Consider the following 12759-nt stretch of genomic DNA (forward strand, 5'->3'; position numbering starts at 1 on the left):
GGATTCCTATGTCATTCAGTAGTTGTGGGACATTTAATTGTAATACTGATTCTGAACACAAAATGTGCCTTTTAATGTTTCCAAAATTGTCTAAGAGAAGTTGAAGCACCTCTAATCTGGTTAACATACATTTAAAATAAAGTAAAATAGAACGGGAAAAAGCAAACCATGTCCATTCCTTTCCTTTTAGCCATCCTAATTACCTCCATGCTAAAAGACATCAATGCTGAAGAGAAAGATACAATAACATTTGAAGTTACTGTTAATTATGAAGGCATCTCATATAAATGGCTAAAGAATGGTGTAGAAATAAAATCGACTGATAAATGCCAGATACGAACCAAGAAGCTTACACACTCCCTCTCCATAAGGAATGTGCATTTTGGTGATGCAGCAGAATATACTTTTGTTGCTGGAAATGCAGCTTCATCAGCCACTTTATATGTGGAAGGTATTTGCTCTCTTGATTTGCATGTTTAGTGATTTCTAGGAGCTTAAATAACATCATGGCACTCATTCCACTTTTTCTGCCCTAGCTCGTCACATTGAATTTAGGAAGCACATTAAAGACATCAAAGTGGTGGAGAAGAAGAGGGCTATTTTTGAATGTGAAGTTTCAGAACCTGACATTCAGGTCCAGTGGATGAAGGATGGGCAAGAACTCCAGATTGGTGATAGGTAAATTATTGCTTCTACACCATATTAACTTTTGGTGTGTGTTTTCCCCCAGGAAATATCTAGCTCACTTTCTTTTCTTGATGTGCTCAGGATGAAGATTCAGAGAGAGAAATATGTTCATCGTCTCATCATTGCTTCCACAAAGATGTCTGATGCTGGCCAGTACACTGTAGTAGCAGGTGGAAACACATCCAGTGCCAATTTGATCGTGGAAGGTCGTGACATTCGTATTAGAAGTGCCCATAAAGATATTCAGGTAAGGCCTATACAGATGAATAAATATTTCATAGCTTTGTCACTCAAAGAAAAATGCAAGGGAAGAGCAACTATATCTAACCAGCAAGTGTCATAGCACACAAATCTGTAATCATAATCATAATCATCTAGGAAACTGGAATGTGAGACCAGAAGAAAAGCCAATACTACTTCTATTGTCTGTTCTACTTTTTCAAAGGTCATTGAGAGACAAAGAGCTGAAATTGAATTTGAAGTCAATGAAGATGACGTTGAACCACAGTGGTACAAGGATGGTATTGAGATCAACTTCCAATATGAGGAAAGATACAAGTATGTGGTGGAAAGGAGGGTTCATCGAATGAGCATCTTTCAAACCACTTACTCCGACGCTGGGGAATATACTTTTGTTGCAGGGCGGAACAGGAGCTCTGTTATTCTCTATGTGAATGGTATGTGGCCCCACAACCAATGTTTTGACTGTTTTTATTACTCAGTAGTTTTCCGATTTCTATACGGCTTCTCTGGAATTCTAATTCTTGAAAGAAAAAAAAATTCAAAGAGATAATTTAGAACACTACCAAATTCCTCATGTACATAGATGTTTGTCGCCCTACTGAGGCACCTGTGTGGTGGATGAAAATACCACATGGTATTTACCTAGACCACAAAATTCTTGAGTCTAAATAGTACTACTTTGTTCATATGGACAGATATGCCTTTCCAGAGTGACCAACCGAACAATTCTTGGACACATTTTGCCAGAAATACACCAACACAGCTAATTATGTTAAGGCACTTGCTGCTAAATCATTCCCTTTATATCAAGGAAAATGGCAGATTTTCATGGACACAAAAGATTAATAATAAGGAATAATTAAGGGGGGGGGGGGGGTTGTTTTGTTTGTTTAGTTCTTTGCAAATAATTTTCAATTACTGATAATATCAATAATGAGATTTCTCTCTCTTTCCTTCTTTCTCCTATCTCTCTTTGCCACCTCGCTTCCCCCCAATTTTCAGCTCCAGAGCCACCCCAGATTGTTCGGGAGCTAGAGCCAACTACTGTGGAGTCTGGCAAACCTGCCCGCTTTTGTGCTATTGTCTCAGGCAAACCCCAGCCCAAAATTTCCTGGTACAAAGATGATCAGCAGCTTTCTCCAGGTTTCAAGTGCAAATTCCTCCACGATGCACAAGAATATACTCTACTGCTGATTGAAACTTTCCCTGAAGATGAAGCAGTGTACACCTGTGAAGCAAAAAATGACTACGGAGTGGCTACAACTTCAGCTTCACTTTCAGTCGAAAGTGAGTTTCCCATGCTCATAAACTTCGCTTGTGAAACGAAGTTTTCATTATTCATCTTTAAAAATAACGTTTTTCTGTTTTTCTTTAGTCCCAGAAGTTGTCTCTCCCGAGCTAGAAATGCCAGTGTACCCACCAGCTGTCATAATTCCGCTCCGTGATGCTGTCACATCCGAGGGACATTCCGCGTGTTTTCAGTGCAGAGTCACTGGGACAGGTGCGTTTCACGAAATCCTCTACATCCTTCCACCTCTCAAAATTTTTCATCTTGAACTCAGACGAAAATTCAGCAATACATGTGCTGATCAGTCTTCCTGTAGAAGTAAAGATATTTGATACACACAGGAGCCAAGAGTTACTGACAAGTTTCACTTAAGCACGTCAAAGGCTGTATCAAGCATGATTCATGATGTAGTATAGTGACAGGTGGAAAGAAAAAGCTGAAGTCTGCTTCAATTCTTTCCTAAGTCTACAAAAATCTATACAACTAATGCAACATTTTGTACAGGAATATATAAACCTTTCTTGAGAACTGTGACAAGTAATATTTGCAACAAAAAGAGGGAAGGTGCTGTGCTTAGCAGAAGAACATTCTGTTTTAATTTCTTAACCTGACTAGCTCAAGCTAGATATTTTACAGCATGTTTAATTATGCAACTGTTGCAAAATCACTTTTTAAAAAAGATTTTTCTCTGGTTTTAGTAGTGCCAAAATATTTTTAAATTTTTACACTAACAGAATTAAGGAAGAATGATTTTTTACTCAATCATATATCAGCACCAGAATCCATTTTCCCACGAAATATTTCCAGTACACAAATCTAAACCAAAAGCAACAAGCAGGTCACTTTCCACTCATCATACTTTACTGGAATAATACAAGGCACATTTAAATTTAGATGTTTAAGATTTTTGAAAGATATGAATATAAAAATAGTTTTTACTTGCTAGTATAATATCATAACTTACGCCTTTATTGTTTTTTCTTTCTTTTGCCTGAGCAGATCTGAAAGTGTCTTGGTACAGCAAAGAGAAGGAGATCAAGCCATCACGATTTTTCAGAATGACTCAGTTTGAAGACACTTACCAGCTGGAGATTGCTGAAGCTTACCCAGAGGATGAAGGAGTCTATACCTTTGTGGCGAGTAATTCCGTAGGCCAAGTGACCAGCACTGCTACCTTGAAGTTAGAAGGTACACTGTGCCATTAAAGAAATTGTCCTGTTCAGGTCATGTTCCAATAATCATCTTAATACACACTGATACTTAGATGTGAGTTATTGTCTCTTGTGTTGTCCTTTAACTCAATTAATTGCTGCCATTTGCAATGTCCACAGCAAACATTTATGTCTCCAATATATGTCATAAACAGAAAAATGTATTTCAATATTTTTTCATGTTCCATGCCCCCTTTTCATTTACTCCAGTCTAAGAATCTGTCATGCACCAAAGATGGTAAAAACCTTCTTTCTATTGGAAATTTTTTGCTTACACATTCTTTGATTTGCCTTGTGAAGACAATCTAGTAGGAGGTTTTTGTATAAAATAAATTACTTGGAAAGTTTTGAGAAACATCTCAAATAGAGGTAGGTAACAAGTTCAAGGGCAACTGAAAAGAAATACTCTACATTCACATGAATTGATAAAACATTGATCAAAATTTTAGAGCAGAAATACTGTTTGTAGAATTTGCTGTTCTATATTGTCCTTGATATTATTTAATGATAAATATTTTGTTTTCTTTTTGCAATAGATTTTATAAATGATGTTAAGTTGCAAGTTAGAAAAAAATCTTGAATGAGAGAGAATATTCATTGTAGCGTAGGGTAAGAAATTAAAAGTTGGCATGCTTCTTTTCAGGATTTAAAAAGGTTGAAGAAGTTACATCAGAGTTCCCTTGGCATGTTTCTTCATCTGTTTCACTTAAGGAGGAATCTGTTGGCCAAAAGCCCACCTTTATCCAGCCTATTTCAAGCTGCAGGGTATGCAGCGGGGAATCAGTCAGATTTCAAGCTAGAGTCTCTGGCAGGCCCAAACCAAAAATCCAGTGGTTTCATAATCAACAACTCATGTTGCCAAAAAAAGACTTAGTTTTCCACTTTGATGAGTCTACAGGCACAGCTATACTGATAATAGTAGATGCTTTCTTAGAGCATGCTGGCCAATACTCTTGCAAGGCAAGAAATAGTGCTGGAGAAACAACTTGTACAGCTACACTTACAGTGACTGCAGAAGGTAAAGCCCCATTTTTACTTCAAAGGGATTCAATTTGTTGCATACCACACTTTTACGCTGTTACTAATTTTTTCCTTGTTTCACACCTTTTCTTTCCCACCTAACTTTAACAGTACTCTCAGTAACCCAGCCACTCTCATTTCTTGTCTTTAAGCTGTAACGTATGGAAATTTTCAAGTTTGTATCTCAATATAGGTCAAAAAATAGAAGCACTTTAATGAAGGCATTCAGGATTTTTAAACAAGTGATTAGTGATCTTTATAGCTGTGACTGAGGTATTTTGCACTATTCTGTAGGGGGGAAAAGAAAAGATAAAAAAGAAAATACCTCCTTTAAAAGTTCCATAAGTTTCCAATACTAAAATGGACTTTAGTGAAAGAAGACACAAGCACCAAGTATCAACTGCATGACTAGCTTAGGCATCACTTGTCATTCTTACATGTGAATGGATAACTTCTGTGTCAACAGAGTAGTACGTCTGGCATGCTGTGTTTTCAAATGAAGATCATTCATTTTCATCCTCCATGCTGTTTGATTTTGTTCAGAATACGGCCCAGTAAAGTTCTTTAGATACTAATGTTGTTGTTTTTGTTACTTGATTACACAGTGCAAGCCCTAGATAGGCAAAGTTCTGGGAAAGATGTAAAAGAGTCTATCCGGTCACAGGCTATAACAGAACTTCATGTTTCTCCTCTCACAAAGAAGAACATTGAAACTTATCAAAAAGAATTTAAATCAGTGCAACAACCATCACAGGAATTGCATGTGCAGGTTTTTGAAAGTGTATCAGAAAGTTTGACCATGAAGGCTACATCAGTTGAAGAAATTAAAGCCGTGCACACATCAGTCCTTTCTCAAACATCTCAGAGCACCAAAATCTCTATGATGACCTCTCAGGAAAAGAAAGATGTCCCTCCAAAGATTCTCTTGCAACTCAGAGATCTAACTGTGAAATGTGGTGACACTGCTCAGTTCATATGTGCCTTAGAAAATGAATTCTATGAGTTTCTTTGGGCCCATGAAGGTGAAAAGATAGAATTGTCTGAAAATGTGAAGATATCACAAAATGGAAATGTTCTTCTGCTCACAATCCTAAATGCCCAGCTGACAGATCAAGGACTGTACAGTTGTACTGTATATAATGACTATGGAGGGACAACAACTTCTGCAATACTAACAGTCAAAGGTGGTTATCTGACTTTTAACATTATCACTTACTTTTTGCAGCTTCATTATAATTGCCTCATATTAGCAGTCATATGGCTCACTCATATTACCTTTATTACCAGTATTTAATTGAGAAAGCTCTAGTAATAATGCTCTGGGGTTTTTCCTCCACATTTACAGCTCTATTCATAAATGACATGTCCAGTACTGGGAAATTGGTACTGTAACTTTTTGCCTCTTCCCATAAAATCAGATGTCTCAGCTTTTTATTCCTCACATCCTTCGTGACATGCAGTGAGATATAAAGCAAAACAGGCTTATAGGAATTTTTATATTTTTTTTAGTTCCTGAAGCAGGAGTTTAAGGAAGAAAAGAATGTCAGGTGCAATTTTGAATTAGACACCAGGTCATTTCAAACTCCAGCATGTTTCCAACAAATCCAAGATTCCAATTCCAAAGTTAGCAATATAAGTTAATGTACTTGAAAGGATTAATGGGTGCGAGTATTGTATTATTACAAAAATGAACCATCTTCTATCTTTCACTCTTCCTAATATATATTTACTTTTTGCTTAAACTCATTCTACCTCTTTCTGACATCCATGTATTAAAATGTTAGTAGTGTTACCACTAGTGAAGACCCAAAAATGTATTATCACCATAGGTGATAGTATTTCTGATGAAATCAAAAGAATCAAGACCAGAAAACTAAGATGCATAATGAGAAAGGCATTGATCTGTTTATTTGACTCTTAATTATTGACATTTCTTTCTTCACTATAGAGCTGTCAAAAGCACTTTACATAATCTTCTGCTGCTACTTTCCAAATTAAGGTTCTAAACTAGCAGCAAAAATGTTTTTTTTTTAGTAATTGTGGATCAATGCTTGGTCTTATGAAAGCCCCACAGGCTTAACTGGTACCTAGAATTAGCCTAACAGGAATAGAGCTCTTAAATGTGCAATCACTCATGTTTAATAGCACTGTTTTAGCACTAATATACGGCATATTCTACCAATACTAATTACTGGGTTTCCCCCCCATAAGTATAAGGGTTTTTTTTTATTCCTGCAAAACATCTGACCTAATCATTTTCCTAACTTTATTCTTACCTAGCAAAAGAAGCACAAGCCAAAGCAGTAACAAAAATTACTCTTGAATCAGATACTAAAAGCTTTAAAGCAGCCAAAGATTGTCAGTTTAAAGCATCTGAAGTTAAGCAAGAATCTTCAAAGAAAACCTCAAGCTTGTTTATATCTACATCCCAAAGACCACATGAAACTGAGAAGCAGAGAAACAGAGTGTACTATCCCGATGTTGTGCCATGCGAAGACATCACAGAAACTGATGCCAAAGCACCAGAGTTTCTTGAAACTCTGCCTTCAGAAACCAGTGTAAAAGAAGGAGATGATGTGTTTCTCTTTTGCATAATGAAAGGTGTGCCTACACCTTGCGTAGTCTGGCTGTGCAATCAGCTCATAGTTGAGGAGTCTGCAGTGTGCTCCATAAAACACGATGGGCCACTGTGCAGCTTAAGATTGTTGAAAGTGGGTCAGGACCACGAGGGTATATACAAATGCAGAATAGTTAACCCTGCAGGACAAGCCGAGTGCAGCACCCATCTGAAAGTGACAGGTTGGCAACTGCATGTTCCTTCCAAGTATCAATTCCTCATGCATAGCATCATAATTGCATTCCAACTACATTCATTCCCTAGGAGATGATAAAGAACGAGAAGTATCTCATTAGTCTGTGGATTGTTGAATGTTTTCTTCAGGGATTTACAGCATGATAAAGGCATGTTGTTTTAGAAACTTTCCCCCATCCTGCAAAAAGAAAGCAAATCTTATAGAAAAATGTACATTATAAGCAAGTACGACAATATTTGATTATTCTATTCTCAAAATTTATCAAGTGTTTGAATTGTTTGGCATGCATTTATGTGTGTGTATGTACACGTGGATTTATGTCAATTTGCAAAACAGATTGGACGTTTTTACTACATAAATTGTTGATTGGCACATTTAACAACTATAGCTCAAAAATCTTTGTCTTTTTTTATTCTAGCTCCTGAAAAAATTGTTCATGAGAAGCTAGAGGAAGAAGTTGAAATGGAAGTAAAAGGTACAATCACCAATGAGAATAATTAGTACCAGTAATTAGTAATGTTGTGAAAAGGTTTTTATCAGCTTCCATGAAGTGTCTGATGGGGAAAGACACACTTTAAAGCATATTGGAACATGTTGCATGTTTGTTTTGATATGCAAAGGGTTACCTGCATTATAAGGTTATTTAAGTTTTAAAATATGTTTAAAACTTCAAATCTATAATTGTGCAGCCGTATTTTTAACTTTTACTTCATGCTTTGCAGCTGTTCACAGAGCTCTTATATATTCAATTTCCTTTTGAATGCATGGAATAGTTTACTTCAGAAGGAAGTTATACAAATCTTAATTGTATTACTTTTAAACAAGTTAGCAGCCTAACATTAATCGGTTCAATGGACACTATTGGATGACTAGATGAAATATACTAGAGAGCATTTGTTGTTTAGGTTATGTGAAAGCTACACATTCCCATTGATTCCTTGCACCTTTTTTACATACATTAATTCATCATTATACATCTCTTACCTTGGCTTGCAGATAGCATACGTGGTTCATGTTGCTTGCTTTTTCCCCCCGTGCATAACACTGTGGAGTTAGTGGCTGTATTAGTTCGAATAAACGCCTTCTCATTTCATGTTACTTACTTTTTTAAAAAAAATATATATTTCAAACTATTTTTTTCAATTGTTTGAACATATCTACAAACAGAGGGGTCAGAAAGGGCGTTTATTCTACTGTCTGCAAGTCAGGTAAGATTTTCTTCTTTGCCACCCAAAGACACACAGCTTTTCCAGGCAACAAAAACATACACGCAGAAGAACATGTTATTTTGAAATTCTTTTTTTGCTTGTTCAAGAAGAAATTTCCACAGTCTGAAGAAAGAACAGACAACGAACGATTTTCGTGTCAATCTTTAAAACAGAGCAAGGCGTTGCGTTTATTCGAACAAATATGGTGAGTGAATTACTTTTTTTTCCTGGGTGTGTGATGGAATCTGTTGCATGCCCATTTTTTATTTCAATACATTGCTACTTTTATACAGCCAGGTGCAGGCAGAGCGTGGCACGTGGTAACCCGTGTCCTTCTCTTGCAGAGCGGCGCAGCGCGGCGGGGCTGGCTCGTCCCCAGAGCCGCAAGCCCGTCTTCACGCAGGGACTCAAGTGTCGGTCTGTGCTGGAGGGGGACCCCGCACTGTTCCGCTGCCAGCTGGTGGCGTGCCCGGCCCCGCACATGGCCTGGTTCCACAACAACCGGCCGCTGCTGCAGGACTGCCGCAGGGTGATCCGCACCGAGAGCACGGAGCACTCGCACTGCGCCAGCCTGGAGCTGCGCGACGTGCGGGAGCGCGACGCCGGCAGCTACCGCGTGCTCGCCATCAACAGCGAGGGCTCGGCCGAGTCCGCGGCCTCGCTGCTGGTGGCGCGGCGGGGCCTGCGGCGCGGCTGGGAGTGCCTGCTGCAGCAGCGGCGGGAGGACCGCCTGCGGGTGGTGCTCCGCTGCACCGGCTCGCCCTTCGACAAGGGGCAGGAGGCCGAGCCCGGGCAGCCCTCGGCAGCCCGGGGCGCGGTGCGAACCATCCGCTTCCAGGGTCTGCCGCTGGCGGGGCCGCGCCGCCCGGGGCCGGAGCGCGGCAGGGAGCGCAGGGCGCTTAATGCCGAGGAGCTGCTGGACGAGGAGATCCGCTGGAAGCTGCAGAAGCTGCGCGAAGCAAAGAGGGCATTGCTGAAAAAGAAGCAGGAGTCCCTCGTGTCCCCGTCCCAGGAGGGCCCTCCTGCGATGCCCAGCCCGCTCAGGGTGGCTTCCAGAGTGGTTGGCTCGAAGCCCCTGACAGTGCAGGTAGTGAAGCAATACCCCAGGCCCAAGGTTCCCGGGGAGAGATGGCAGGTGCAAGGTGGGCTCCTGGAGCCCTGCCCGCCCCTCTTTGTGCAGCAGATCAAGCCCCAGGAGATTGTTGAGGGACAAAGATGTGCTTTCTCCTGCCTGTTCCATGGCCGCCCGCAGCCCACCGTCACCTGGTACAACAACGACAAGCCCGTGGGGCGCATCCAGGGCACTGCTGTGCACACCTCGGGCTGCTGCTCCACACTGACCTTCCCGTCCGTGCTCCCACAGCACGGGGGCACTGTCACCTGTGTGATCTTCAACCCCCTGGGCACGGTCAGCACCTCAGCTGGGCTCCACGTGAGGCAGCGAATGCCAGCCTGGAAGTACACAAGGAAGGAAAAGGAGGAGGTGAAAGTGGAGCAGAAGAAAGAAGAGGAGAAGGTGAAGGAGGAAGAAAGGGAGAAAGAGAAGAAGGAAGAGGAGAAAGAAGAAGTTGGTGTGGCCTTTACAGCAGAGAAAGAACTGCCAAGTGCAGTTCCAGACTCAGAATTGCTCTCGCTGCCTGTGGAAATCAAAATCACTGCTCCCACTCCAACGCCAGAGCAAGACACAGAGATGAGGGAGACCCCACGATTCTCTCCAGAGCGGGCTGCTTCCACCATAAAGCACAAATTTAAGTTTTCCTTTGATATGGGAAATGAGCCACCCCAAATTGTGACAGAAGCCCCAGCACATATCCATTGCCATGAAGGAGAGAAAGTGATGTTGGAATGTGCTGTGTCTGGGCAGCCCCCACCGGCTGTGAGCTGGTCCTTGAATGGCCAGAGCCTCTCTGCCAGTGAGAGACTGAGGTTTGAAGAAGGCAAGAATGGCACATACCGCTTACACATTCGAGAAGTCTCTGTCAGGGATGCTGGGCGGTACTGCTGTGTGGCCACAAACACGGCTGGAACAGCACAGACTGCCTCTGAGCTGGCAGTGCAGCCCAGGGCACCCAAACTGTACAGCAAAGGTGGAGGCACTGAGGAGCTGCCTGCCATGGACCATGTTCTGCACCTCCAAGGCCTCAGCATACTTGGGAAGGATGAAGAGAAACAAATTGCATGCCCCAAGGAGGAGGAAGCCCACCTACCCTGGTCCCTGAGGTTGTCTCAACCTCCTGGAGAGCAGTTGGAAGATTGTGAGGAAACACCTCATGTTAGGGAAAGTGGGGTGGAGGAAACAATGGTGCTGGATATCACAGATGTTTATGCAAGGCAAGAAATGGGCAGTACAGAAGAAAGGGTTATTTATACAGATGGTATTTCTGAGATGAGACAGCACAGGGAAAAAATTGTTTCTGAGGAGCACAGATTTGGAATTGATACCACGGAATTGCACACTACCATATCCAGGGAAGGATGTGAACTGGTGGCCAAGGACTCAGGTCACTTTTCTGAGGAGCTGGAGCCTGAAGGAGGCAAGGTGCTATCACATACAGATACTCTGTCCCGGGACATCTTGAAGTCACCATTTATGGAAGTGCAAGAGCAAATACATGCCCCTGAGCAGTCTACTCTGGCAGAGGAGTGTAAGGGTTTGTCATTTATGGAAGTGCAAGGGCAAACACATGCCCCTGAGCAGTCTGTTCTGGCAGAGGAGTGTAAGGATTTGTCATTTATGGAAGTGCAAGGGCAAGCACATGGCCCTGAGCAGTCTGTTCTGGCAGAGGAGTGTAAGGATTTGTCATTTATGGAAGTGCAAGGGCAAACACATGCCCCTGAGCAGTCTGTTCTGGCAAGAGAAGGTAAAGATTTGTCATTTATGGAAGTGCAAGGGCAAATACATGCCCCTGAGCAGTCTGTTCTGGCAGAGGAGTGTAAGGATTTGTCATTTATGGAAGTGCAAGGGCAAACACGTGCCCCTGAGCAGTCAACTCTGGCAAGAGAAGGTAAAGATTTGTCATTTATGGAAGTGCAAGGGCAAACACATACCTTTGAGCAGTCTGCTTTGGCAAGAGAAGGTAAAGATTTATTATTTATGGAAGTGCAAGAACAAGCACATACCTTTGAGCAGTCTGCTCTGATAGGGGAGTGCAAGGATTCATCATTTATGGAAGTGCAAGGGCAAGCGCATGCCCCTGAGCAGTCTGCTCTGGCAAGGGAGTGTAAGGTTTCACAGTTTTTCATCCCTATATCACCTGTGGTGCAAGATGGAAGTGATGTCTGCACAGAGTGTGATGCCCCTGCCTGGGAGACAGTGACTCCTGATGTGCCTCTTGTGGAAGAGCCAAGTGTGCCCCACCTGCAGGATCACATTGCAAGTACCCCCACAAAGGAGGAAGTTGGCTTTTATGAAGGCTATACAGGAGACCAGCAGGAGGAACAGGACAAGGAGCAAGAGAGATCAGTTGATACTGAACAGGACATTAAAGCTGATGATAATCTTTGTGAAGAAGAAGTGATTGATGATGGTGATGTCACACACTGGGAAATACTAAGTGACGGACAAATGCTGCAAGAAATGGAGTCTGATGCATGTAGCCCTTCATCAGATCTAATCCCCACTCCTCCTGGAATAGAAAACTCAGGTCAGGTTTTTACTGAGGAAGCTGAAGTTCATCTAGAGGAAGTGCATTTCAGAGAGCAGCAGTTGCCATCTGAGCCTGACACCGAGATTACATTTGATCTGAAGAAGTTTGCAGAGTCTTTCCCAGCTGCAGAGACTATGTACACAGAACAGGCACAAACCCCCACAGCACTGGAAAGTGGGGAGATCATCACTGGGAACATCTCCCCTGTGCACCAACGTGATGTACTAGAGGAAGAGATGTCTCTGAGTGAGGAGCTGCGTCAGAGCTACAGGATGCAGCAGGAGGAGGTTGATGCTCAGGAAGAGGAACAGCCAAGAGGAATCACAACTGCTGATTTGCAAACTCCTAATGGGGACCTTGGCAGTGTCATGATATCTGCTGAAGAAGGGCATTCTGCTGAAGAACTTCAGGAGTCAAAGATGAGAGTCTATGGAGAGGACTCACTTCAGGAAAAAATTCATGAAGTTCTAGTGGAGCCCACACCAGATTTCCAAAGAGGAGTTCAGGAAACACGTGTGTGGGAGAGTGGGGAACGATTGGAGACCACAGACTCCCAGAGTGACAGCTTCATTATGGACTTGAAAAAAGCTGCACATGAAAAGAAACCCCAGGCTGGGCATCAGGCTGAGGAAGATGGTGGTT

General features: G+C 42.1%; 1 protein-coding gene across 1 annotated transcript in view; it reads left to right on the plus strand.

Annotated features, from left to right (window-relative positions):
• The window catches only part of TTN (titin), a 235634-nt gene that overhangs the window by 30599 nt on the left and 192276 nt on the right, over positions 1 to 12759 (plus strand). The window contains exons 36-43 of the mRNA XM_056496551.1: positions 191 to 451; positions 537 to 678; positions 769 to 934; positions 1133 to 1364; positions 1933 to 2217; positions 2306 to 2431; positions 3218 to 3406; positions 7681 to 7737. Of these exons, the coding sequence (XP_056352526.1) occupies positions 191 to 451; positions 537 to 678; positions 769 to 934; positions 1133 to 1364; positions 1933 to 2217; positions 2306 to 2431; positions 3218 to 3406; positions 7681 to 7737 (1458 nt within the window). The remainder of the gene's footprint in view (positions 1 to 190; positions 452 to 536; positions 679 to 768; positions 935 to 1132; positions 1365 to 1932; positions 2218 to 2305; positions 2432 to 3217; positions 3407 to 7680; positions 7738 to 12759) is intronic.

The sequence above is a fragment of the Oenanthe melanoleuca genome, chromosome 7 (genome assembly GCF_029582105.1).
Source record: "Oenanthe melanoleuca isolate GR-GAL-2019-014 chromosome 7, OMel1.0, whole genome shotgun sequence".
NCBI lineage: Eukaryota > Metazoa > Chordata > Aves > Passeriformes > Muscicapidae > Oenanthe > Oenanthe melanoleuca.